The sequence below is a fragment of the Dromaius novaehollandiae genome, chromosome 28 (genome assembly GCF_036370855.1).
Source record: "Dromaius novaehollandiae isolate bDroNov1 chromosome 28, bDroNov1.hap1, whole genome shotgun sequence".
Lineage (NCBI taxonomy): Eukaryota > Metazoa > Chordata > Aves > Casuariiformes > Dromaiidae > Dromaius > Dromaius novaehollandiae.
This window is the reverse complement of record NC_088125.1, coordinates 3,443,001-3,465,444: the sequence shown is the minus strand read 5'-3', so window position 1 is coordinate 3,465,444 and position 22,444 is coordinate 3,443,001. Positions and strand designations below refer to the sequence as shown.

At 68.7% G+C, this 22,444-nt stretch overlaps 1 protein-coding gene across 1 annotated transcript; it reads left to right on the top strand.

The window, feature by feature from the left end:
- The first annotated feature begins 1,053 nt into the window (after positions 1 to 1,053).
- Positions 1,054 to 21,538, top strand: COL2A1 (collagen type II alpha 1 chain). The gene is made up of 54 exons (XM_064498725.1): positions 1,054 to 1,190; positions 3,928 to 4,134; positions 4,948 to 4,964; positions 5,240 to 5,272; positions 5,361 to 5,393; positions 5,496 to 5,549; positions 6,991 to 7,092; positions 7,224 to 7,301; positions 7,686 to 7,730; positions 7,826 to 7,879; positions 7,963 to 8,016; positions 8,181 to 8,234; positions 8,340 to 8,393; positions 8,480 to 8,533; positions 8,669 to 8,713; positions 8,809 to 8,862; positions 9,185 to 9,229; positions 9,331 to 9,384; positions 9,487 to 9,585; positions 9,689 to 9,733; positions 10,591 to 10,689; positions 12,098 to 12,151; positions 12,635 to 12,742; positions 12,831 to 12,884; positions 12,984 to 13,082; positions 14,314 to 14,367; positions 14,453 to 14,551; positions 14,647 to 14,700; positions 14,791 to 14,844; positions 14,966 to 15,019; positions 15,115 to 15,168; positions 15,267 to 15,311; positions 15,445 to 15,543; positions 15,647 to 15,754; positions 15,838 to 15,891; positions 15,977 to 16,030; positions 16,115 to 16,168; positions 16,264 to 16,317; positions 16,404 to 16,511; positions 16,639 to 16,692; positions 16,774 to 16,827; positions 17,164 to 17,325; positions 17,409 to 17,516; positions 17,679 to 17,786; positions 18,029 to 18,082; positions 18,259 to 18,366; positions 18,847 to 18,900; positions 18,993 to 19,100; positions 19,237 to 19,290; positions 19,375 to 19,482; positions 19,567 to 19,855; positions 20,097 to 20,284; positions 20,516 to 20,758; positions 20,869 to 21,538. The coding sequence occupies exons 1-54, from the start codon at positions 1,094 to 1,096 to the stop codon at positions 21,013 to 21,015; spliced, it is 4,476 nt and encodes a 1,491-aa protein (XP_064354795.1). The 5' UTR covers positions 1,054 to 1,093; the 3' UTR covers positions 21,016 to 21,538.
- The last annotated feature ends 906 nt before the right edge of the window (positions 21,539 to 22,444 follow it).

Here is a 22,444-nt window from a genome sequence, read left to right as displayed (position 1 = left end):
TGGGGGGGCCGGGGTGGGGTGGGGGATTTGGGCAGGGACTGGGGGAGGGGGATTCACCCCCCCCATGTAAGAGGGGCTGGGATAGGGTGGCACAGCCCCCCAGAACCGCCAGGAATGGGGGTTATGGTCCCATAGGACCCCTCGAGGTGGGGGGGGACTCAGGCCCCCCCAGGATGGAGGGGTTCAGCCCCCCCCAGGACCCGCTGGACCCCCAGGAGGGGGATTGAGCCCCTCAGGACTTTGAGGATTGGGGGTGGGGGACTCAGGCTCCTGCGAACCCCGAGGACTGGGGGGGGGGGCTCAGGCCCCCCAGGAGGGGGGTTTCGACCCCCCAGGACCCCTAAGAGGATGGCTCAGCCCCCCCAGGACCCCCAGGATTTGAGGGGGGGACTCAGGCTCCCAGGACCCCCCAGGATTGGGGAGGAGACACTCAGGCCCCCCAGGATGGGGGTCTTAACCCCCCCAGGACCCCTAGGAGGAGGGACTCAGCCCCCCCAGGACCCCCAGGATTTGGGGGGGGGACTCAGGCCCCCCAGGATGGGGGGTCTTAACCCCCCTCAGCACCCCTAGGAGGAGGGCTCAGCCCCCCCCAGGACCCCCAAGATGGGCACAGGACCCCCAGGACCCCCGGGATTTTGGGAGGGGGGAACCTCAGGCTCCCAGGACCCCCCAGGATTGGGGCAGGGACACTCAGGCCCCCCAGGAGGGGGGGGGGGTCTCAACCCCCCCAGGACCCCTAGGAGGAGGGTCTCAGCCCCCCCAGACCCCCAGGATCTTGGCGGGGGGGGCTCAGCGCCCCCAGGACCCTCCCAGGCTCGGAGAGGGGGATGCGGGGGGGGGGGTCCCCTTCCCCCCCCCCCCGCCCCCGACGTTTGGACGCGGGGCTTCGCCGCGGCTCCGGGAGGAGGGAGCCGGGGGGGGGGGGGGGCCGGTCCCCCGCCGCCGCCGCCCCGCGCTCCCTCCCGGCGGGCAGGGCCGGGGGGGCCGGCCCGGCTCGGGTTACAGGGCGCGGGGGGCCGCGCCCGGCACATATAGGCGGCGGCGGGGCGGCGCGGCACTGCTCGGCCCGCCGCACGGTGAGGGGCGCCTCGCCATGCCCGCCGGCCGCCGCCCGCTCCGCCTCGCCGCCGCCGTCGCGCTCCTCCTCGCCGCCGCCGCCGCCGCCGCCGCCGCCCAGCAGCGCGACCTCCGTGAGTGCCGCGGCGCCGCCGGGACCCGGGGGGGGCGGCGGGGGGGCGGCGCGGGGGGACGGCGCGGGGGGACGGCGGGGGACAGCGGGGGACAACGTAGGGACAGCGGGGGACAAAGTAAGGACAGCGGGGGACAGTGTACGGACAGCGGGGGACAGCGGGGGACAGGAGGGGACAACGTAAAGACAGTGGGGGACAGGGGGGGACAGGAGGGGACAGTGTACGGACAGTGGGGGACAGTGTAAGGACAGTGGGGGACAGCCTAGGGACAGCCTAAAGAAAGTTGGGGACAATGTGGGACGGGGGGGACAGTGTGGGGACAGGAGGGGACAGTGTACGGACAGTGGGGGACAATGTAAAGACAGTGAGGGACGGGGGGGACAGGAGGGGACAGTGTACGGACAGCGGGGGACAACGTAAGGACAGTGGGGGACAGCCTAGGGACAGCCTAAAGATAGTTGGGGACAATGTGGGATGGGGGGACAGTGTACAGAGAGTGGGGGACAGGGGGGACAGGAGGGGACAGTGTACGGACAGCGGGGGACAACGTAAGGACAGTGGGGGACAGCCTAGGGACAGCATAAAGATAGTTGGGGACAATATGGCATGGTGGGGGGACAGTGTGAGGATAGCACGGGACAGTGGGGGACAGAATAAGGACGGTGGGGGACAGTACAGGACAGTGGGGGGACAGCGTGAGACAGTATGGGACAGTGGGGGGACAGTATGGGACAGTGGGGGGGTTGTTGGGGGACAGTGTGGGACAGTGGGGGGACAGTGTGGGACAGTGGGGGACAGCATAGGGATAGTGAGGGACAACATGGGACAGAGGGGGGACAGTTTAAGGATAGTGGGGGACACAGAGGGACAGTGTGGGGACAACCTGGGACAGCGGGGACAGCATATGGAGAGCGGGGGACAGCAGGGGACAGAGGGGGACAGCACAGGACACTGGGGGACGGTGGAGATGGCATAGGATAGTGGGGGGGCAGCGTAGGACAGTGGGGGACGGAGGGAGGGTAGCATGGGACACTGGGGGACACTGGGGGACACTGGGGACTGCATAAGGGTGTGGGGGGCAGCTGGGGGGCAGCAGGGGACAGCCGGGCTTTAGTGGGGGACGGCCTGGGACAGTAGGGGACAGTGGGGGACAGTTTGGGACGGGGGGGGATGGCTGGGGGCGGTTGGGGACAGCCTGGGGACGGCAGGGGACACCTCCGGCATGCCGGGGTCTGGCGTGGGGACACATCCCGGGGCGGCGGGGAAGAGGCCCGGAGATACTGGGGGGGGACATCCCGGGGGGGGGGGGGGACAGCGCTGGGGCAGGGGCGCCGGCTGTGAGGGGGGGGTCGGGTTGGGGGGGCTCTGCTTTCCCGCGCCTCCGTCGCCCCTTTTCCCGCGCTGGCTCCTCCGCTTCCCCCCCCCATAGCCCCCCCGGAGCGGGGCACCCCCCTGCCACGCTGCAACAGGGATGGGGGGGTCCCTGCAGCCCCCGCGGCCCCCGCGGCCTCGCGCCAGGCCCCGTTCCCGCGCCGTCGGGCCTTCCTCCCCCTCCTCCTCCTCCTCCTCCCCGCGCCGGTGGGGGCTCGGTCCCCCCCCCCGCTGCGCCGCCGTGTTTGCTCGGCCGGGCTGGCAGCGATGCTTTCCAGATGCCGCCTTATCCGGAGCGCCCGGCGCCCCTCAATCGAGGCCTCTGTCCCCCTCCGGAAGAGCGGCATTCCCAACCGGGCCCGCCGGGCCCCCCGGGTCCCCCCCGGCCCCCGCCGCGGCCCCGGCGGCCCCCGCGGCCCCCCGCTCGGCGCCTGATGAGGAAAGCAGCCGGCGGGGCCCCGCCAGCGCCGCTCGCGCCAGGGGGGCCTCCGAGGAGCCGGCGGGGGCTGCCCGGCCGCGAAGGCCTCGCCCGGGGGGGGGGGGATTTTTTAAAAAACCCCATTTTTATAAAAATCATCATTATTATTATTATTACTATTATTTTTTAAGCGCGGCGCCGCTTTGCAGCCGGGTGCCCCCGCGCTGTCCCGCGCCCGCCAGCACCCTGCCGCGGGGGGGTCTCGCCCGGGGGTCACCCGTGCCCCCCACCTCGGGGGCCAAGGGGGGGCCATGCCGCGAGCCATGCCGATGCCGTGATGCTGTTTCCCCCCCGACTCCTTCCCCATTTATTTGCCCCCTCTCCCCCATTGATTTCCCCCCTCCTTCCCCATAATTTCCCCCCTCCTTCTCCATAATTTCCCCCTTCTCCTCCATTTATTCCCCCCCTCCTTCCCCATAATTTCCCCCTTCCTTCTCCATTTATTTCCCCCTTCCTTCCCCATAATTTCCCCCTTCCTTCCCCATAATTTCCCCCTTCCTTCTCTATTTATTTCCCCCTCTCCTTCCCCATCATCCCCCCTCTCCTTCCCCATTAATTTCCCCCCTCTTCCCCATAATTTCCCCCCTCCTTCCCCATTTATTCCCCCCCTCTCCCCCATTTATTCCCCCCCTCCTTCCCCATAATTTCCCCCCCCATAATTTCCCCCCCTCTCCCCCATTTATTCCCCCCCTCTCCCCCATTTACTCCCCCCTCCTTCCCCATAATTCCCCCCCTCTCCCCCATTTACTCCCCCCTCCTTCCCCATCATTCCCCCCCTCTCCCCCATTTACTCCCCCCCTCTCCCCCATTTACTCCCCCCCTCTCCCCCATCATTCCCCCTCCACCCCCCCCGCTCCCCGGCCGCCCCCCCGCCGCCCCCCCGGCCAGAGGAGGCAGGCAGCTGCGTGCAGGACGGGCAGCGCTACAGCGACAAGGATGTGTGGAAGCCGGAGCCGTGCCGGATCTGCGTGTGCGACACGGGCACCGTCCTCTGCGACGAGATCCTCTGCGAGGAGCTGCGCGACTGCCCCAGCCCGGAGATCCCCTTCGGAGAGTGCTGCCCCATATGCCCCACCGACCAGCCCGCCGCCAGCGGTCCGAATTTATTTATTCCCCCCCATAAATAAATTCCCGGAGCGAACGGCCTCGGGTGTCGGCAATGGATGAGCTGCTCCGGCTCATCCATGGGGTCCCGCTGGGAAAAGGCAACTTCTGCTCCGTCCTGCCCCGGGAACGGGAGGTTTCTCCCCAGGAATGGGAGGTTTCTCCCCAGGAACGGGAGGTTTCTCCCCGGGAACAGGAGGTTTCGCCCCGGGAACAGGAGGTTTCGCCCCGGGAATGCCGGCTGGAAAAGCCCCGCCAGGGTTAAAGCCACCCCCGGCTCGTTACGCGGCCGCGAGGTTTTCCCGAATCCCTAGAAAACCCTTTATTTTGGCCGCGCGCAGCGGGCCGTCGTGGGGGGGCCGCCGGCTTTTCCCGACCGCAGACCGCGGGCTGGGCACGGCGGCCGCGAGCATGGGAAAACCGCGGCCCCCCCCCCGCCCACCGCCCCCCCGGCGGCCCCGGAAGCACCTGCCGAAAAAGCGAATTCAAATATTGCGGTTGCAAAAAAAAAAAGGGAAAAATCGGTGCAGAACGGTGACGTCTGGGCGCCCCCAGAGCAGAAGTTGCCTTTTTTTAACCCTTCCCCGGGGGGAGGAAGGGTTGAGCCCTTCCCGGGCTCCGTCCTGGCTGCCGCTTCCCGCTTTTCTGCCCGGCTTCCCGGGAGCCCCCCCGGCCCCCCCCGGCCCCGTTTTCACCCCCTTCCCGGGGGTCCCGCGCGCGCCGGCCCCGGTTCCCGCATCCCCGGGCGTCGCATCCCGGCGCGTCCCGGCCCGCTGCTAATTTCTCTCTTTTTTCCCCCAACAGGGCAACCTGGCCCCAAGGTGAGGCTGATCCCCCCCCCGCCGCGACGCAGGGAGCCCCCCCGCCGAGCGGCCCCGTTTCCCACGGTTTTTCCCCCAAAACCAAGCCCTGGCCTCGACGGCAGGCCCCGGCGTGGCCCCCCCCGGCTGGGCACGCGCCTGCGAGCTCGTCGCCGCCAGGGCATCGCCCGCGCACGAGGGGCCGAAATTTGGGATGGGGGGGGGGGAAACGCGGTGCAAAAAATGGGGAAAAACAGGGAAGCGCGGATGCTGCTCACCCCGGCTTTGCGTTTCAGGGACAGAAAGGCGAACCCGGCGATATCAAAGATGTAAGTGGGCGTCGCGCCGCATTTGCCCCCCCCGGACCCTCCCCTCTAGCGCGGCCCCCCCTGATCTGTGCTTCTCCCCCCGCTGCAGGTCGTAGGACCCCGAGGGCCTCCGGGACCGCAGGTGGGTGCTGCTCCGCCGGCATCGCTGGCGTGTTTGAGGGGGGGTGGCGGCGGGGGGGGGGGAGGCGCCAGGTGCCCTGACCCCCCCTGCTTCCCCCCCCAGGGTCCCGCAGGCGAGCAGGGACAGCGAGGTGACCGCGGCGAGAAAGGGGAGAAGGTGAGCGGTGCCGTCGCGAAGTGGCGGCGGTGACGGATCCTGCCGGGGCGCGGGAATTGGGGGTGGCTGCGGCATCCCACTATGGGAATGGGAATTGGGGGTGGCTGCGGCATCCCACTATGGGAATGGGAATTTGGGGGTGGCTGCGGCATCCCACTATGGGAATGGGAATTGGGGGTGGCTGCGGCATCCCACTATGGGAATGGGAATTGGGGGTGGCTGCGGCATCCCACTATGGGAATGGGAATTTGGGGGTGGCTGCGGCATCCCACTATGGGAATGGGAATTGGGGGTGGCTGCGGCATCCCACTATGGGAATGGGAATTGGGGGTGGCTGCGGCATCCCACTATGGGAATGGGAATTTGGGGGTGGCTGCGGCATCCCACTATGGGAATGGGAATTGGGGGTGGCTGCGGCATCCCACTATGGGAATGGGAATTGGGGGTGGCTGCGGCATCCCACTATGGGAATGGGAATTGGGGGTGGCTGCGGCATCCCACCATGGGAATGGGAATTGGGGGTGGCTGCGGCATCCCACTATGGGAATGGGAATTGGGGGTGGCTGCGGCATCCCGCCATGGGAATGGGAATTGGGGGTGGCTGCGGCATCCCACTATGGGAATGGGAATTTGGGGGTGGCTGCGGCATCCCACTATGGGAATGGGAATTTGGGGGTGGCTGCGGCATCCCACTATGGGAATGGGAATTGGGGGTGGCTGCGGCATCCCACTATGGGCATGGGAATTGGGGGTGGCTGTGGCATCCCACTATGGGCATGGGAATTGGGGGTGGCTGTGGCATCCCACTATGGGAATGGGAATTGGGGGTGGCTGCGGCATCCCACTATGGGAATGGGAATTTGGGGGAGGCTGCGGCATCCCACTATGGGAATGGGAATTGGGGGTGGCTGCAGCATCCCACTATGGGAATGGGAATTGGGGGAGGCTGTGGCATCCCGCCATGGGCACGGGAATTTGGGGGTGGCTGCGGCATCCCACTATGGGAATGGGAATTTGGGGGAGGCTGTGGCATCCCACTATGGGAATGGGAATTTGGGGGTGGCTGCGGCATCCCGCCATGGGCACGGGAATTGGGGGTGACTGTGGCATCCCGCCATGGGAACGGGAATTTGGGGGTGGCTGCAGCATCCCGCCATGGGCACGGGAATTTGGGGGCGGCTGCGGCATCCCACTATGGGAATGGGAATTTGGGGGCGGCTGCAGTGTCCTGCCATGGGCACGGGAAATTGGGGGCTGCTGCAGTGTCCCTCAGGTGACATGGGAATTTGGGGGCGGCTGCAGTGTCCTGCCATGGACACGGGAATTTGGGGATGGCTGCCGCATCCCGCAGGTGTCAGGGATGCTGCGAGCCGCCGGAGCGAGCGCACTGGTGCCAACCCAGCCTTTTTCCCTCCCCAACTCCGGTCTTTCTCCCGCGCAGGGCGCTCCCGGACCCCGAGGCAGGGATGGCGAACCCGGCACCCCCGGTAACCCCGGCCCCCCCGGCCCTCCCGGCCCTCCCGGACCCCCCGGCCTTGGCGGAGTGAGTATCCCGGCGCCCCGAATGGCGCGGGAAGCCCCGGGCTGCACCCGCATCCCCGGCGCATCCCGTTCCGGGGGGGTCTCGGCGCCGGGGCCGGCGCGGGGGGCTGAGCCGCGGCTTCTTCTCCGCAGAACTTCGCTGCGCAGATGGCGGGCGGCTTCGACGAGAAGGCCGGCGGCGCGCAGATGGGCGTCATGCAAGGCCCCATGGTAACGCCAGGCACCCGGAGCAGCGCCGGCTTCCCGGGCGCTCCGCGGGCGCGATCCCGCCGGGATGCATCCCGGGGCGCGGCGAGCGCCGGCGCGACTTCATCCCCCGGGCGTTTGCCGAGGGGTCGAAGCCGGAGCTGCCGGGTTGGGGGGGGGGGGTGGGTGAGAGGAGGGTTTTGTTCCCGGGAAACGCGTGAGAGCCGGGAAAATTTCCTGCTGGAAATCGCCGCCGGCGAGCGGCGCTTGGCAAGCGCTAAATGAAACCCGGCTCCTAGTAAACATGGCCGGGGGCCAGCGCCGCGCGCGCTCGGCTCTCGCATCCCTCCGGGTCCCGCCCGGCTTGTCGGGCCGTGACGCCGCTGTCCGTCTTTCCGTCCCCCCCAGGGCCCCATGGGACCCCGCGGCCCTCCCGGCCCCACCGGCGCTCCCGTAAGTACCGTCCCCCCCCCCGGCGCGGTGGCCGTCCCCCCCCCCCATGCGGGGGTATCCGACGGGCTCGGCTGACGCTTCCTTGTCCCGCGCAGGGTCCGCAAGGATTTCAAGGCAACCCCGGCGAGCCCGGCGAGCCCGGCGCTGCCGTGAGTACTGGGGAGCCGAGCGGGGACGGGGCCCTTCCGCCGCGCCGGCGTCCCCGTCACCGCTCCGTCTCCGTCCTTTCCAGGGTCCGATGGGTCCCCGGGGACCGCCGGGACCTCCCGGGAAACCCGGCGACGACGTAAGTGCCCCGGCCGCCCCGCTTCGCCCTGAGCCCCCCCGGCCCCGCCGCCGCGGCTGAGACCGGGCAGCTCGTTGCATGGGGCGGGCTGGCCGCCGCCCCCGCCCGCGGCAGCCCTGCGCCCCGGCCCCAAAGCCGACGGGTTTCTCCTCTTTTCCCGGCAGGGCGAGACCGGCAAACCCGGCAAATCCGGCGAACGCGGCGCTCCCGGCCCCCAGGTGAGGCCGGATCCGTCCCCGGGGGGCTGCAGTGCTGCTGGGCCAGCGGCCTCCGTGCAGCCCCCTTCGCCCCCCCGACCCCCCCCGCTCTGTGCTCACTTGTAGGGTGCTCGCGGCTTCCCTGGGACACCGGGTCTCCCCGGAGTGAAAGGCCACCGGGTAAGTCCCCGCCGGTGTCCCCGGTCCCCCCGCGGCCTGGCCCCGCTGGCGGGTGACCCGGCTCCCTTGTCCCCCCCCCCTTCCAGGGCTACCCCGGCTTGGACGGCGCCAAGGGAGAGGCCGGAGCACCCGGAGCCAAGGTGAGCGCCGGCGGGCGACGCGGGGTGCCGGGCCTCCGTGTCCCGGCCGTGCCGAGCGGTGCCCGGGGCCGGCAGCCCATCCCCGTGGCCTCGGGGCGCGGAGCTCCTCACCCTCTCCGTCTTTTTTCCCTGCAGGGTGAATCCGGCTCTCCGGGCGAGAACGGCTCCCCCGGCCCCATGGTGAGTGATGGGGGGCGGCGGGGGGGGGGGGACCGAGGCGCGGCGGGGGGGGGGGTCCATGCCGGGGTCTCACCCGCCGCCGTGTCCTTGGCCAGGGTCCCCGCGGGCTGCCCGGCGAGAGAGGACGTCCCGGCCCCTCCGGTGCCGCCGTGAGTACCCCAGCACGGGGGGGGGGGTTCGGGGGGGGGGGAGCCTCGAGGATGCCCCGGAGCGTGAAATCTGTCCTTCCTCTCACCCCGAGGAGGAGGAGGAGGAGGAGGAGGAAGGGGCTGCGGGAACCCGGAGAGGCTTCGGCACCAGCCAAAGGGCACCGAGCCAGCGCCGAGGGGGGGCATTCTAGCAGGAATTTGGGGGGGGGAAACCCTCCCTGGGAGGGTGGGGGGCTGCCCGGGGGGCTCTGCCACGCTGGGGACCACCGTGTCCCCCCCCCCGCCCCACCCCGCGCTGACACCCGCTGCCTTCTCTCCCCAGGGCGCTCGTGGCAACGATGGGCTCCCCGGCCCCGCCGGCCCCCCCGTAAGTAGAGGGCTTTTCTTGCCCCCCCCCCACCCTATGGGCACGGAGCCCCCCCTGACCCCCCCCTGGGTGCTCACGCTCTCTTTTGCTCCCCCCCGCAGGGACCCGTCGGCCCCGCCGGAGCCCCCGGCTTCCCCGGCGCCCCCGGCTCCAAGGTGAGCTGCCGCCGGCCGCCGCACGGCTGGGGAAACTGAGGCACGAGGGGGGGGGCAGGCGGGACGCCCCCCCGCCGCCCTCCTCACCCCGTCTCCCGGCAGGGCGAAGCTGGTCCCACCGGCGCCCGCGGCCCCGAGGGCGCCCAGGGCCCCCGCGGCGAATCCGGCACCCCCGGCTCTCCCGGCCCCGCGGGTGCCCCCGTAAGTACCACCCCCCCCCCGAAGCGGGTCTGTCCCCCCCCCGCGTCCCCTGGCCCGCGTGCCACCATCGCGGGACGCCCGCCTCAGCGCCCCGTCTCCGTAGGGGAACCCCGGCACCGACGGCATCCCCGGCGCCAAAGGATCGGCGGTGAGTGGGGCTGGGTGGGGGGGGGGACGGGGCGGGGTGCCCCAGCCCCCCCCGGGGAGGGGGCGCAGGAGGGCTCAGCCCCCCCGGGATGTGGGGTGCTGGGGGATGCTGCAGGATGCTGGGGGACACTGCGATGCTGAGGGACACTGATGCTGAGGGACGTGGGATGCTGGGGGATGCGGGAGGGACACTGCGATGCTGGGGGACGTGGGATGCTGGGGGACACAGGGGGACATAGGGACACGGGAGGACACCGCGATGCTGGGGGACACGGGATGCTGCGGGATGCAGGGGGACACGGGAGGACACTGCGATGCTGGGGGATGCGGGATGCTGCGGGATGCAGGGGGACACGGGATGTGGGAGGACACTGCAGTGCTGGGGGACACGGGATGCTGGGGGACATGGGGGACACTGCAATGCTGGGGGACGCGGGATGCTGGGGGACATGGGGGGACACTGCGATGCTGGGGGACGTGGGATGCTGGGGGACATGGGGGGACATGGGAGGACACTACGATGCTGGGGGACGTGGGATACTGGGGGATGCTGGGGGATGGGGGGGACACTGATGCTGGGGGACGCGGGATGCTGGGGGACATGGGGGGGACACTGCGATGCTGGGGGATGCAGGATGCTGGGAGACGCTTGGGGACGCTGAGGGACGTGGGGGGATGCTGGGGGACCGGGAGGGATGCTGGCGGATGCTGGGGGACGCGGGAGGCTGGTGGATGCTTGGGGACGCTGGGTGACGCTGGGGGACATGGAGTTGGGGGGATGCCGGGGGACGTGGGGGGGGGGATGTAGGGGGGGGGACACGTGGCACCTCCCTGCTCACGGCCGCCGGCTGCCCGCAGGGCGCCCCGGGCATCGCGGGCGCTCCAGGCTTCCCCGGCCCCCGCGGCCCACCCGGTCCCCAGGGTGCCACCGGCCCGCTGGGACCCAAAGGCCAGACGGTAAGAGCCCCCCCGGGGACCCACCACCTCGCCCTGGCCCCGCCCACATTCACCAGGCTCCGCCCAGGTGGATTGGCCCCTCCCCCTTGGCCATAGGCTCCGCCCCCGGGCTCCCTGGGGTCCCCTCTGCGGGTCCCCTCTGCGGGTCACCCGGGGCCGGGTCCTGCCCCTGCCCGAATCCCCCTTGTGCCACCCCCGGGACGCCCGCTCCTGGGTCCCCAAAGGGGCTGTTGGGGACCGGGAGGGGGACGAAGATGGGGGACAGGGATGGGGACGAGGATGGGGATGGGGACAGGGATGAGGATGGAGATGAAGATGGGGACAGGAAAGAGGATGGGAACAGGGATGGGGAGAGGGCTGGGAATGAGGATGAGGATGGAGACAGAGACAGGAATGGGACAGGAATGGGGATGGAGGTGGGATAGGGACAAGGATGAGGTTGGGGACAGGGACAGGGATGGGGAGAGGAAAGAGAATGGGGACAGGAATGGGATGAGGATGAGGAGGGAGACATGGACAGGAATGGGGACAGGAAAGAGAATGGGGACAGGAATGGGATGAGGATGGAGATGAGGATGGAGACATGGACAGGAATGGGAATGGGAATAGGACAGGGATGGGTACAGAGACAGGGGTAGGTATAGAGATGAGGATGGGGATAGGGATAGGGATGGGATGGGGCAGTGATGAGGCTGGGATGGGGACAGGAAAGGGAATGGGGACAGGGATGGGACGAGGATGAGGACGGAGACAGTGACAGGAATGGGAATGGGCATGGAAATAGGATGGGGACAGGTACAGAGACAGGGATAGGTCAGGGATGCGGATAGAGACAAGGATGGGGATAGGGACAGGGATGAGAACAGGGATAAGGATGGGGACAGCAAAGAAGCTGGAGATAGGACTGGGGATGGGGAAGGGGCTGGGAATGGGGACAGGGATGAGGATGGAGACGAGGATGGAGACAGGGACAGGAATGGGAATGGGCATGGGAATAGGATGGGGACAGGTACAGAGACAGGGATAGGTCAGGGATGGGAATGGGGAAAGGGCTGGGAAGGGGGACAGGGATGAGGATGGAGACAAGGATGAGGATGAGAACAGGGATGAGGCTGGGGATAGGACTGGGGATGGGGAAGGGCCTGGGAATGAGGACAGGGATGCGGATGGCATCAAGGAAGAGGACAGGGGTGGTGACGAGGATGGGATGGAGACAGGAAAGGGGACAGGAGAGAGACTGGGGAGAGAGATGGGGACAAGGGTGGGATGAAGATGAGGAAGGGGACGAGGATGGGCACGGGGCAGGAATGGGGATGGGCACGGGGGTGGGACGGGGACAGAGACGGGGACGGGGATGGAGGCAGGGATGGCGGCCCATATCCCACACCCACCCCTATTTCCCCCCCAGGGAGAACCCGGCATCGCAGGCTTCAAGGGTGAGCAGGGTCCCAAGGGCGAGACGGTGAGTACTGGCCCCCCCGGCACTGCCGGCCCCCCCGTGCCCGGGTGCCGCCGCTTGGCCCCCGCCGCCCCCTTCCCTGGCCCCCCCGGCCGCGACGAGCGTCTCGGCGGCGGCTAATGAGCCTCTTCCCCTAACGAGGCCCCTCGACGGGCCGCAGCCCCCCCCGCGCCCCCCGCGGCCGCCCGGGAACAATAGCGGCTGTGTTGCGCCGGGTCCCGGCCTCCCGCTTCCCGGGGCCGGGAACATTCCCAGCCGCTTCATTAACCAGCCTCAATGTGCCGGGGCCGGATCCCCGCCGGAGCCGCTGAGCCCCGGCGCAGGCGTGACATGCAACGGCGGTGCCTCACCCCCCCCATATCCCCCTCCGTCGCACCGGGGACCCCCCCCAGCCTCCTCTGCATGATGCTGGGGGGCCGCTGCACCCCCCCACCGTGCCCCCAGGGCGAGGAAGGCTCACTCTGACCCTCTCCTCCTCTTCCTCAGGGCCCCGCAGGACCCCAGGGTGCTCCCGGACCGGCTGGCGAGGAAGGCAAGAGAGGAGCCCGCGGCGAGCCCGGAGCGGCCGGCCCCGTCGGACCCCCCGGCGAGCGGGTGCGTGGGCGCCCCGTCCCCACGGCGCGGGCCGCAGGCCCCCCCGCCACCCGCCCTGACTTCGCTCCTCCTCCTCTTCCTCCCTCAGGGTGCTCCCGGCAATCGCGGCTTCCCCGGACAGGACGGGCTGGCCGGACCCAAGGTGGGACGTCTGGGCAAGGGAGGGGGCGCGGGGGGGTCTGAGGATGCCCCCCCCCCGGGAACATCCCCCCGAACTCTCCCGTTTTTCCGCCCGGCGTAGGGTGCTCCGGGCGAACGCGGTCCCGCTGGCCTCGCGGGTCCCAAGGGAGCCACCGGCGATCCCGGCCGCCCCGGAGAGCCCGGCCTGCCCGGTGCCAGGGTGAGCACCGCGCCGCGGATGGGGACGGGGGGGACGGATCCGGAGCCCGGGCAGCGGGATGAGGCCGTGCCGAGAGCCGGGACGCAGCGAGGGCCGGCGCCCGGCTTCCCGCGGGAAGGAGCCTTCCTCCCCAGCGCCGCGCTCCTGGGTCCTTCCCGTTAAACGGGAGGAAGAGGAGGGTCGGGCTGGCCCCCGCGGCCTCTCCCGGCTGCCTGGTCCCTGGTGGCCGGGGGCAGAGCTCGGCCGGGTCGGTGCCACCAGGGGATGGCGGTGACACGTGGTGGCTCGTGGTCCTGCTTTGGGGGCTGAGATGCTCCCTGGGGCTGGCGAAGGTGCTCTGGGGCTGATGAAGGTGCTCTGGGGCTAATGAAGGTGCTCCCTGGGGTTGATGCAGATGCTCTTTGGGGCTGATGAAGGTGCTCCCTGGGGCTGATGAAGGTGCTCGCTGGGGCCAGCATGGGTGCTCTTTGGGGGCTGGTGCAGGTGCCCTTTGCGGTTGGTGCAGATGCTCCTTGGGACTAATGATGGTGCCATTTGGGGCTAATGAAGATGTTCCCTGGGGCTGGCGTGGGTGCTCGCTGGGGCTAATGAAGGTGCTCTCTGGAGTTGGCGTGGGTGCTCGCTGGGGCTAATGAAGGTGCTCTCTGGAGTTGGCGTGGGTGCTCGCTGGGGCTAATGAAGGTGCTCTCTGGAGTTGGCGTGGGTGCTCGCTGGGGCTAATGAAGGTGCTCTCTGGGGCTGGTGATGGAGCTCCCTGAGGTGGGTGCAGATGCTCTTTGGGGCTAACGAAGGTGCTCTGGGGCTGGCACGGGTGCTCTTTGGGGTTGGCGTGGGTGCTCTTCGGGGCTAATGAAGGTGCTCGCTGGGGTTGGTGCAGATGCTCCCTGGGGTTGGCGTGGGTGCTCTTTGGGGCTGATGAAGGTGCTTTTTTGGGATGGTGCAGATGTTCTCTGTGGCTAATGAAGGTGCTCTCTAGGGTGGGTGCAGATGCTCTCTGGGGCTGCTGTGGGTGCTCTTTGGGGGCTGCTGTGGGTGCTCTTTGGGGGCTGCTGTGGGTGCTCTTTGGGGGCTGGTGCAGATGCTCTTTGGCTTTAGCTGGACCCCTCGGTGCCTCCGCCACCAGCTCTAGCACCAGAGCACCCGCTCTTCCACGCCGGAGGCAGGTCGGACCCTGGCCCCCGGCACCAGTCACCGCAGCCCCCCCCTCCCCTCCCCTCCCCTCTCCCCGCAGGGTCTCACCGGCCGCCCCGGCGACGCTGGTCCTCAAGGCAAAGTCGGCCCCACCGTAAGTGATGCCGCGGGGGGCGAGGCGGGGGCGGGGGGCGGCCGGGCTCCGCGGGGGCTGGCACCCACCTCTCGGCTCCCCGCAGGGCGCTCCCGGCGAGGACGGGCGCCCCGGCCCCCCCGGCCCGCAGGGTGCTCGCGGCCAGCCCGGCGTCATGGGCTTCCCCGGTCCCAAAGGCGCTAACGTGAGTATCCGGCCCGGAGGGGGAGGACGGGCCGCGCGGCGAGCGGGGTGGCAAGGGGACGGTCCCCGTCACCGCGGCTCTTCTCCTCCCTCTAGGGCGAGCCTGGAAAAGCCGGCGAGAAGGGACTTCCCGGCGCCCCGGGGCTGAGGGTAGGTGGTCTTGGTGTCCCCCCCCCCACGATTGCATCTCGGTTGCACCCGAACGCGGCGCCGAGCTAAACCCGGCTTTCTCCTCCCTAGGGGCTTCCCGGCAAAGACGGTGAGACGGGAGCTGCCGGACCGCCGGGCCCTGCGGTGAGTGTTGCTGGTGTGGGGGCCAAACCGGGCCCGAGGTGGGGGCCGGCCCCCCCCGGGGCTGGGCAGCAGCCGGTCCCCGTCCCGCCGAGGTTGGCTTCACCGCCGGCTCTTCCCGCAGGGTCCCGCTGGCGAGCGCGGAGAGCAAGGAGCGCCTGGACCCTCCGGCTTCCAGGTGAGTGGGGCTGAGGCCCGACGCCGCTCGTGACACCTCCGACATGCTCCCAGGGCGTCACCGTGCTGATGCCACCCCTTTTTCCCCCCCCCCAGGGGCTCCCCGGCCCGCCAGGCCCCCCGGGAGAGAGCGGCAAGCCCGGAGACCAGGTGAGGCCCCCCGTCCCCTGCGGCGTCCTCCGGGCGGGTGCCCGGCCCCGCGGCGGGTGCTCGGCCCCGCGGCGCGGCTCAGCCCTCTCCTCCCGCAGGGCGTCCCCGGAGAAGCCGGAGCCCCCGGGCTCGTCGGTCCCAGGGTGAGTATGGCCCGGTGCCGCGCGCGGCGAGGGCGTGCGGCGCCGTTCCCATTCCCGTTCCCATTCCCGTTCCCGTTCCCGCGCCCGTTCCCGCGCCGCCATCCCTTTCCTAACCCGCCGCCCTCCGCGCCAGGGCGAACGCGGCTTCCCCGGCGAGCGCGGCTCCCCCGGCGCCCAAGGCCTGCAAGGTCCCCGCGGGCTCCCCGGCACGCCGGGCACCGACGGACCCAAGGTAGGTGACACCGGTGACACCGGCGATGGCCGTGCCGGTGGCACGGGGAGGGGGGGGTTGTGCCACCGGCTGCGGGTGACACGCGGCGTCGCTCTGCTTTTAGGGTGCCACCGGCCCCGCCGGCCCCAACGGCGCCCAGGGCCCCCCCGGGCTGCAGGGAATGCCGGGCGAGCGCGGAGCAGCCGGCATCGCTGGTCCCAAGGGAGACCGGGTAAGTGCCGCCGGCGGGACACACGCGTCCCGAGCGGTGTCAGGGCTCGGCTCGGCTCAGCCCCCCCCCGTCTCGCCCCCCAGGGAGACGTCGGCGAGAAAGGCCCCGAGGGAGCTCCCGGCAAGGACGGCGCGCGGGTGAGTGGCGCGGGGCCGCAGGGGAGGGCGGGAGGCGGCGGTGGCGATGCTCATCCTCATCTTCCTCCTCTTCCTCCTCCCGCAGGGTCTCACCGGTCCCATCGGCCCCCCCGGCCCCGCCGGGCCCAACGGCGAGAAGGTGAGAGCGCCGGCGGCCCCCCCCCCGCCGCTGCCGGATGAACCGGGAAACCCCCCCCTCATCTCTCCATCCTTCCTTTCCCAGGGTGAATCCGGCCCCCCCGGCCCATCCGGCGCTGCCGGCGCCCGCGGCGCCCCGGTAAGTGCGATGCCAGCGGCTCCGGTGGCCCCGAGCCCCCGCGACGAGCCGTCCCCCCCCCCCCCCGTTTAACCCCCCCCGTCTCTCCATTGCAGGGCGAGCGTGGAGAGCCCGGTGCCCCCGGTCCCGCCGGATTTGCCGGCCCCCCCGTAAGTACTCACCCCCCCCCCAATCCCGAATCGCTCCGGGCCGAGCCGGCGCTCACGGCCGCTGCTCTCCGCTTTTCCCGAGCCAGGGAGCCGACGGACAGCCCGGCGCCAAGGGCGAGCAGGGAGAGCCGGGGCAGAAGGGCGATGCCGGCGCTCCCGGTCCCCAGGGGCCCTCCGGGGCGCCCGGCCCGCAGGTGGGTGAAGCCGGACCCCCCCGGATCCCCCCGGAGCTTTTCCATCGTGGGAAAACGAAACCCGGTGCCGGAGATGCCGGAGCCTCACCGAATCGCGTTTCTCACCCCGTTTTCTCGCCCTCCCCAGGGTCCCACCGGCGTCACCGGTCCCAAAGGAGCACGCGGCGCCCAGGGCCCCCCCGTGAGTATCGCCGGGAGGGGGGGGCCGCGGCGGGCGAGCCGGCAGCCCGGACACTGAGCCGCCTTTCTCTCCTTCCCGCAGGGAGCCACCGGATTCCCCGGCGCCGCCGGCCGTGTCGGGCCGCCCGGCCCCAACGTGAGTCCGGGACCGTCGCGGTCGCTCCGGCGGGATGCTCCGGGTTTCCGCTCCGCGCATGAGGGCGATGCCCGAGCGCGGGAACGGACGGTGCATCCCGGCTCCGGGATTGCATCCCGAGCCCGCCGCGGGCTGGCGGGGAGCGAAACGGCCCCGGGCCGATGCCGGGCAACTCGTTAATCCTGGGAAGGGTCTTAATGAGGGTTTTGGGAAGGGGGCAAAGCTGGAGCCCCCCCGGCATGCCGGGACGTTGCCTTTCTCTCCCGAGCAGCGTTGGGGCGAGAGGGCGAAGGTGCCAATGCCGTCCAACTCCTCCTCCTCCTCCTCCCCGCGCAGGGTAACCCAGGCCCCCCCGGCCCCCCCGGATCTGCCGGCAAAGACGGTCCCAAAGGCGCTCGCGGCGACGCCGGCCCCCCCGGCCGGGCCGGTGACCCCGGGCTCCAAGGCCCCGCCGGCCCCCCTGGCGAGAAAGGCGAGCCCGGAGAGGACGGCCCCGCGGTGAGTTTTTTGGGAAGGGGGGGGGTCCTCCGTCCGCGCGACGCCGTCCCGCGGGGTCTCACCCCCCCTTGTGCCTTTTGCAGGGTCCCGACGGCCCCCCCGGCCCCCAGGGCTTGGCGGGACAGCGCGGCATCGTCGGGCTGCCGGGCCAGCGAGGCGAGCGAGGCTTCCCCGGGCTGCCAGGGCCATCGGTGAGCAGAGCCGCGGCGGATGGCGGGGCGGGGGGTGCTTTTCACCTTCGTGGGGGGGTCCGGAAGGCTTCAAACGACCCGGCGGCCGGGCAACCGGCCGTGCGGGGGGGCCTCGTGTGCGGCTCGCCAGCGGCATCTCCCCTCTTCTCTCCCCCCGTCTAGGGCGAACCCGGCAAACAAGGAGCACCCGGCTCGGCGGGCGACCGCGGCCCCCCCGGCCCCGTGGGCCCCCCCGGGCTGACGGGTCCCGCTGGCGAACCTGGGCGCGAGGTAGGCGAAATGCCGGCCAGTGGGATGGAGGAGCCGGGCGGCGATGCTGGGCTGCATCCGCAATGCCGGTGTCGTGCCCGCCGCGAGAGCCGGGGGGGTCACGCAGCTCCCGGCACTCGCCAGGGCTCGTCCGCTTTGCCGGGGGGGGGGTTTCTAGCCGATTCCCGTGATTTCGCACTCATCCCGCTCCCCTCCGCGGGGAAACGCTCCGCCGGGGACGTAACCTCGCTCCTCGTCCGCAGGGCACCCCCGGCTCCGATGGCCCCCCCGGCAGAGATGGCGCTGCCGGCGTGAAGGTGAGCCCCCCCCCGGGGGAAAGCCATCCCCCAAACCCCTTGTCCTGGCCAAAAAGCACCTTTTTTGGCCCCAAAAGCCCCGTCCCTCGGCCGTAAGCCCTGGGGGGGCCGAGCATCCCCTCCCGAGCGTCCCGGGGGGGCCGCGCCACGCTCACGGCCCCGCTGTCTCCGTGCAGGGCGACCGCGGCGAGACCGGTCCCGTGGGCGCTCCCGGCGCTCCCGGAGCCCCCGGCGCCCCCGGCCCCGTCGGTCCCACCGGCAAACAAGGAGACAGAGGCGAGACGGTGAGTGCTACGACGGCTCGTTAGGTTCAGGGGCTCGTTAAGCCGGATAAACGCCGGGATAATTGCCAGCACCGCCCCGGGGTGCAATTAAAAGCTCGGAGTAATTGGGAGAGGCGGCGGGTGCAGCTTGAGCTCTGAGTGGTGCCCGGGGTCCCGTTAGCGATTCGGAGCAGCTTCCGGAGGATTCATTAGTGTCTGGAGCCCTGTTAGGTCTCTGCACGTGCGCAAGCGCTGCCCGGGGAGCACTAAACACCCTGGAAAAGCTGCCGGCGTTTTTGCAAATAGCTTTAGGCGGGGAGGGGATAATTTAGAGCAAACGCTCCGGTGGGGAGGATTTAAAGATGCTGCTTGGAGCCCGGCGCGGTCGCGTTGCTGGTGCCGCGGAGAGCTGGTCCGGCTGGCGGGGTTGTGCCGTCGGGGCGGTTCGCAGAGCCCCGGCGGCATCGCCCGGCTGCCGCTGATGCCGTCTTCTCTCCCCAGGGTGCCCAAGGGCCCATGGGTCCCTCCGGTCCCGCCGGCGCTCGCGGCATGCCGGTGAGTAGCGCTCGCGGCCCGGCCCTGTCCGGGGTCCCGCGGCGGTGCCGGTCGCCCGCCCGCGCCCGACGGCCGCTGCGCTCTGCTCCCAGGGTCCCCAAGGTCCCCGCGGCGACAAGGGTGAGACCGGCGAGGCTGGCGAGAGAGGGCTGAAGGGTCACCGAGGCTTCACCGGGCTGCAGGGTCTTCCCGGACCTCCCGTGAGTGTCGCCGACCCTCCGGATCGCGCTGCCGGAGTCGCTCCGGCCCCGGAGGGAGCCACATCGGCCGCTTTGCGGAAGAGCATCCCTCGCCTCCAACACGGGGAGATAACCGGGCGCTTTTCTCCTTCCGCAGGGTCCTTCTGGAGACCAAGGTGCTGCTGGTCCCGCCGGTCCCTCCGGCCCCAGGGTAGGTCCTGCCGGGCGCCTCCGTCCTCGGCGCAGCCCAGATTCCCGGCGTCTTGCGCTGACGCCCTTTGGGGCTCTCTCCTAGGGTCCCCCAGGCCCCGTCGGCCCCTCTGGCAAAGACGGCTCCAACGGCATGCCCGGCCCCATCGGCCCTCCCGGCCCCCGCGGACGCAGCGGGGAGCCAGGTCCCGCGGTGAGTGAAGGGCCAAGCGGCCGCCGCGAAGAGGCTCCGGCTTGCAAACCGGACCGTCCGGACCACATCTTCTTGCTCCCGTAGGGTCCCCCCGGAAATCCCGGTCCTCCCGGTCCTCCCGGCCCCCCGGGCACCGGCATCGACATGTCCGCTTTCGCTGGCCTCGGCCAGGTGGAGAAGGGCCCCGACCCCATCCGCTACATGCGGGCGGACGAGGCGGCCGGCGGCCTGCGGCAGCACGACGCGGAGGTCGACGCCACGCTGAAGTCCCTCAACAACCAGATCGAGAGCATCCGCAGCCCCGAGGGCTCCAAGAAGAACCCGGCCAGGACCTGCCGCGACCTCAAACTCTGCCATCCCGAGTGGAAGAGCGGTAAGAGCCGCCCTCTTGCTGCCTATCGCCTTCCCCTCCCTCTTCTCCAGCCTCCTGCACGTGGGAGAGCGGCTGGATCCGCACCGCTCTTCGCTCCTGGCCCATAAGACCTTCGCGCTCTCCTCTTCCTCCTCTGCACGGCTCAATCCCCCCCGCACGCAACTCCCGTTCTCCCGGGAATCGGCACGCTGGGCTTGGTTTCCCCCAAACCTGACGTTAACGCTCGCCGCTTGCCTTGCAGGACACTACTGGATCGACCCGAACCAGGGCTGCACCTTGGACGCCATCAAGGTTTTCTGCAACATGGAGACAGGCGAGACCTGCGTCTACCCGACCCCCAGCAGCATCCCCAAGAAGAACTGGTGGACCAGCAAGACCAAAGAGAAGAAACACATCTGGTTTGCCGAGACCATCGACGGCGGTTTCCACGTAAGCATCCCTGACGGCCACGTCGTGCGCCAGGCGTGGGACGGGGGGGCTGAGCCGGGGAAGCTGTTTTCGAGCATCATAAATGGCCGTTTTTGAGGATTAGCTTGAAAGGATGGAGTGGGCCAGCTTAGCTCTGACTTTCGCAGCCCTCCAGCAACGCGAGGTGTGGAAGCCCCTCAAAAGGGTTGTCGCAGCCCCTGCGGGCTCTGACGTCTCCCTTGCTCCCTGCAGTTCAGCTACGGCGATGAGAACCTGGCTCCCAACGCCGCCAGCATCCAGATGACCTTCCTCCGCCTCCTGTCCACCGAAGGCTCCCAGAACGTCACCTACCACTGCAAGAACAGCATCGCCTACATGGACGAGGAGTCGGGCAACCTGAAGAAGGCCATCCTCATCCAGGGCTCCAACGACGTGGAGATCCGCGCCGAGGGCAACAGCAGGTTCACCTACAGCGCCCTGGAGGACGGCTGCACGGTGGGTCCCGGGGGGCCACCAAGCCCCGGTCAGGCCGGGGGGGGGGGGTCACGGGTTCGGGTGGCCCCGGGGCGTCCGATGACCTCCCTCCTCGCTCGCTTTCTTTGCAGAAACACACGGGCAAATGGGGCAAGACAGTCATCGAATACCGATCGCAGAAGACCTCGCGCCTGCCCATTGTAGATATTGCACCTATGGACATTGGTGGAGCCGAGCAGGAGTTTGGCGTGGATATCGGCCCAGTCTGCTTCTTGTAAAAAGAGTTGTTTTATTTGTGTGTTTGTCTGTCTGTTTTTTTTTTTTTTTAATCCAGCCCGATACCGTTAAAAAACAAGCAAAAAAAAAATGCCCACCCCCAAGGACCTGAGTACTTTCCGATCACTCGTACGACTTCTGCACTGAATGGCTGAAACGACCCCCAAATTCCCCTCGAATCACGCGCTTCCGTTTGGGACTATTGCCAAAGCCGTCACGGGGCAGACTGCGGAGTAAAACCACGGTCTTATTTATTTATTGTCTTCCTGTAAGACCTATTTTTGGGTCAGGTGGAGGTGGGAATCTAACTGGCAGGTACGAAGGCGCCTCCCCGCAAAAGGGATCTTCCAGGTCCGGGTATAAACTAATCCCCTCCCGTCCCCGTCCCCGTCCCCCCCGTGTGTATCACCAGCAGGAGTGCTATGTATAATACAACAAAAATGGTGCTATTATTGTAAAACAAGTCTGTATTTTTTAACATCGATTGATATAAAAAAAAAAAAAAACCTTTGGTGGAAAGTACAAGTGGATCCGCGCTGTTTCTTCTCGTCTCTCGCCGGAGGCATTTGCCGCAGGCTCTTGCCCTTTGCGTCCCGTTCTCTGTTTGTTGGCTCTTTTCCCCTTCCTTGACCATGATAAAGGAATTTTTAAGGGCAAAGCTCAAGCTTTGTGTGAGGTAGCTTCAAACCAGTAAAGAAAAAAAAATAGGAAAAAAAATGAAGTGGAAAAAACTTGGAACAGCAGGACCAAACAGAGCAGCTGCGAGGTCGCTGCAGGAGCCATCGTCCCCCTCACCCCTGCGATGGGGCCGGGCGGGTTGAGGCAGGCGCTTTCTCTTCCAGGGCTGGGAAACCAGTAAAACCAGTGGGAAGAGGGAGGCTGAGACCAAGTCTGATGGAAATGGGTCCAGTCACAGCTGGGGGTGAGCAGGACACACGGGGAGAGGTTTGTCCGTGGATGGGATCGGATCAGAGCCGCTAAATGTTTCTCTTAACATCCATTAAAACTAGGTGCACAGCTTGATCCCTAAAACCTCTAACACCCCTTCTTCCTGCTAAGGAATCAGTGCTATTTTGTGCATGTAAAATATAATTTAAGGATAGAGTTCACAGCCGGCGCACACGGGCACCGACTTCTCACGAAACAGCTCCATCCCTCTCCCTCCTCCGACTCCCCGACCTCCCTCCCCTACCTGCATCCCATTTTCTACATTAAAAGCAGAATGCTTTTCCTATTAAAAAGGAGATAAGAGACCATCACTGAGTTTGCTCTGTTCACACTAATTTCCACCCGCTGCTGTAATCTTTGTTGAATGATGGGTTTTTTTTTTTAATCTGATCTAGGATACCCCAAGACAAACGGAAACAGCACAAATAAAACCTTTAATTAAAGAAAAGTTAAAACAGCAGGGCTGTCATTGCATGGTTTAAT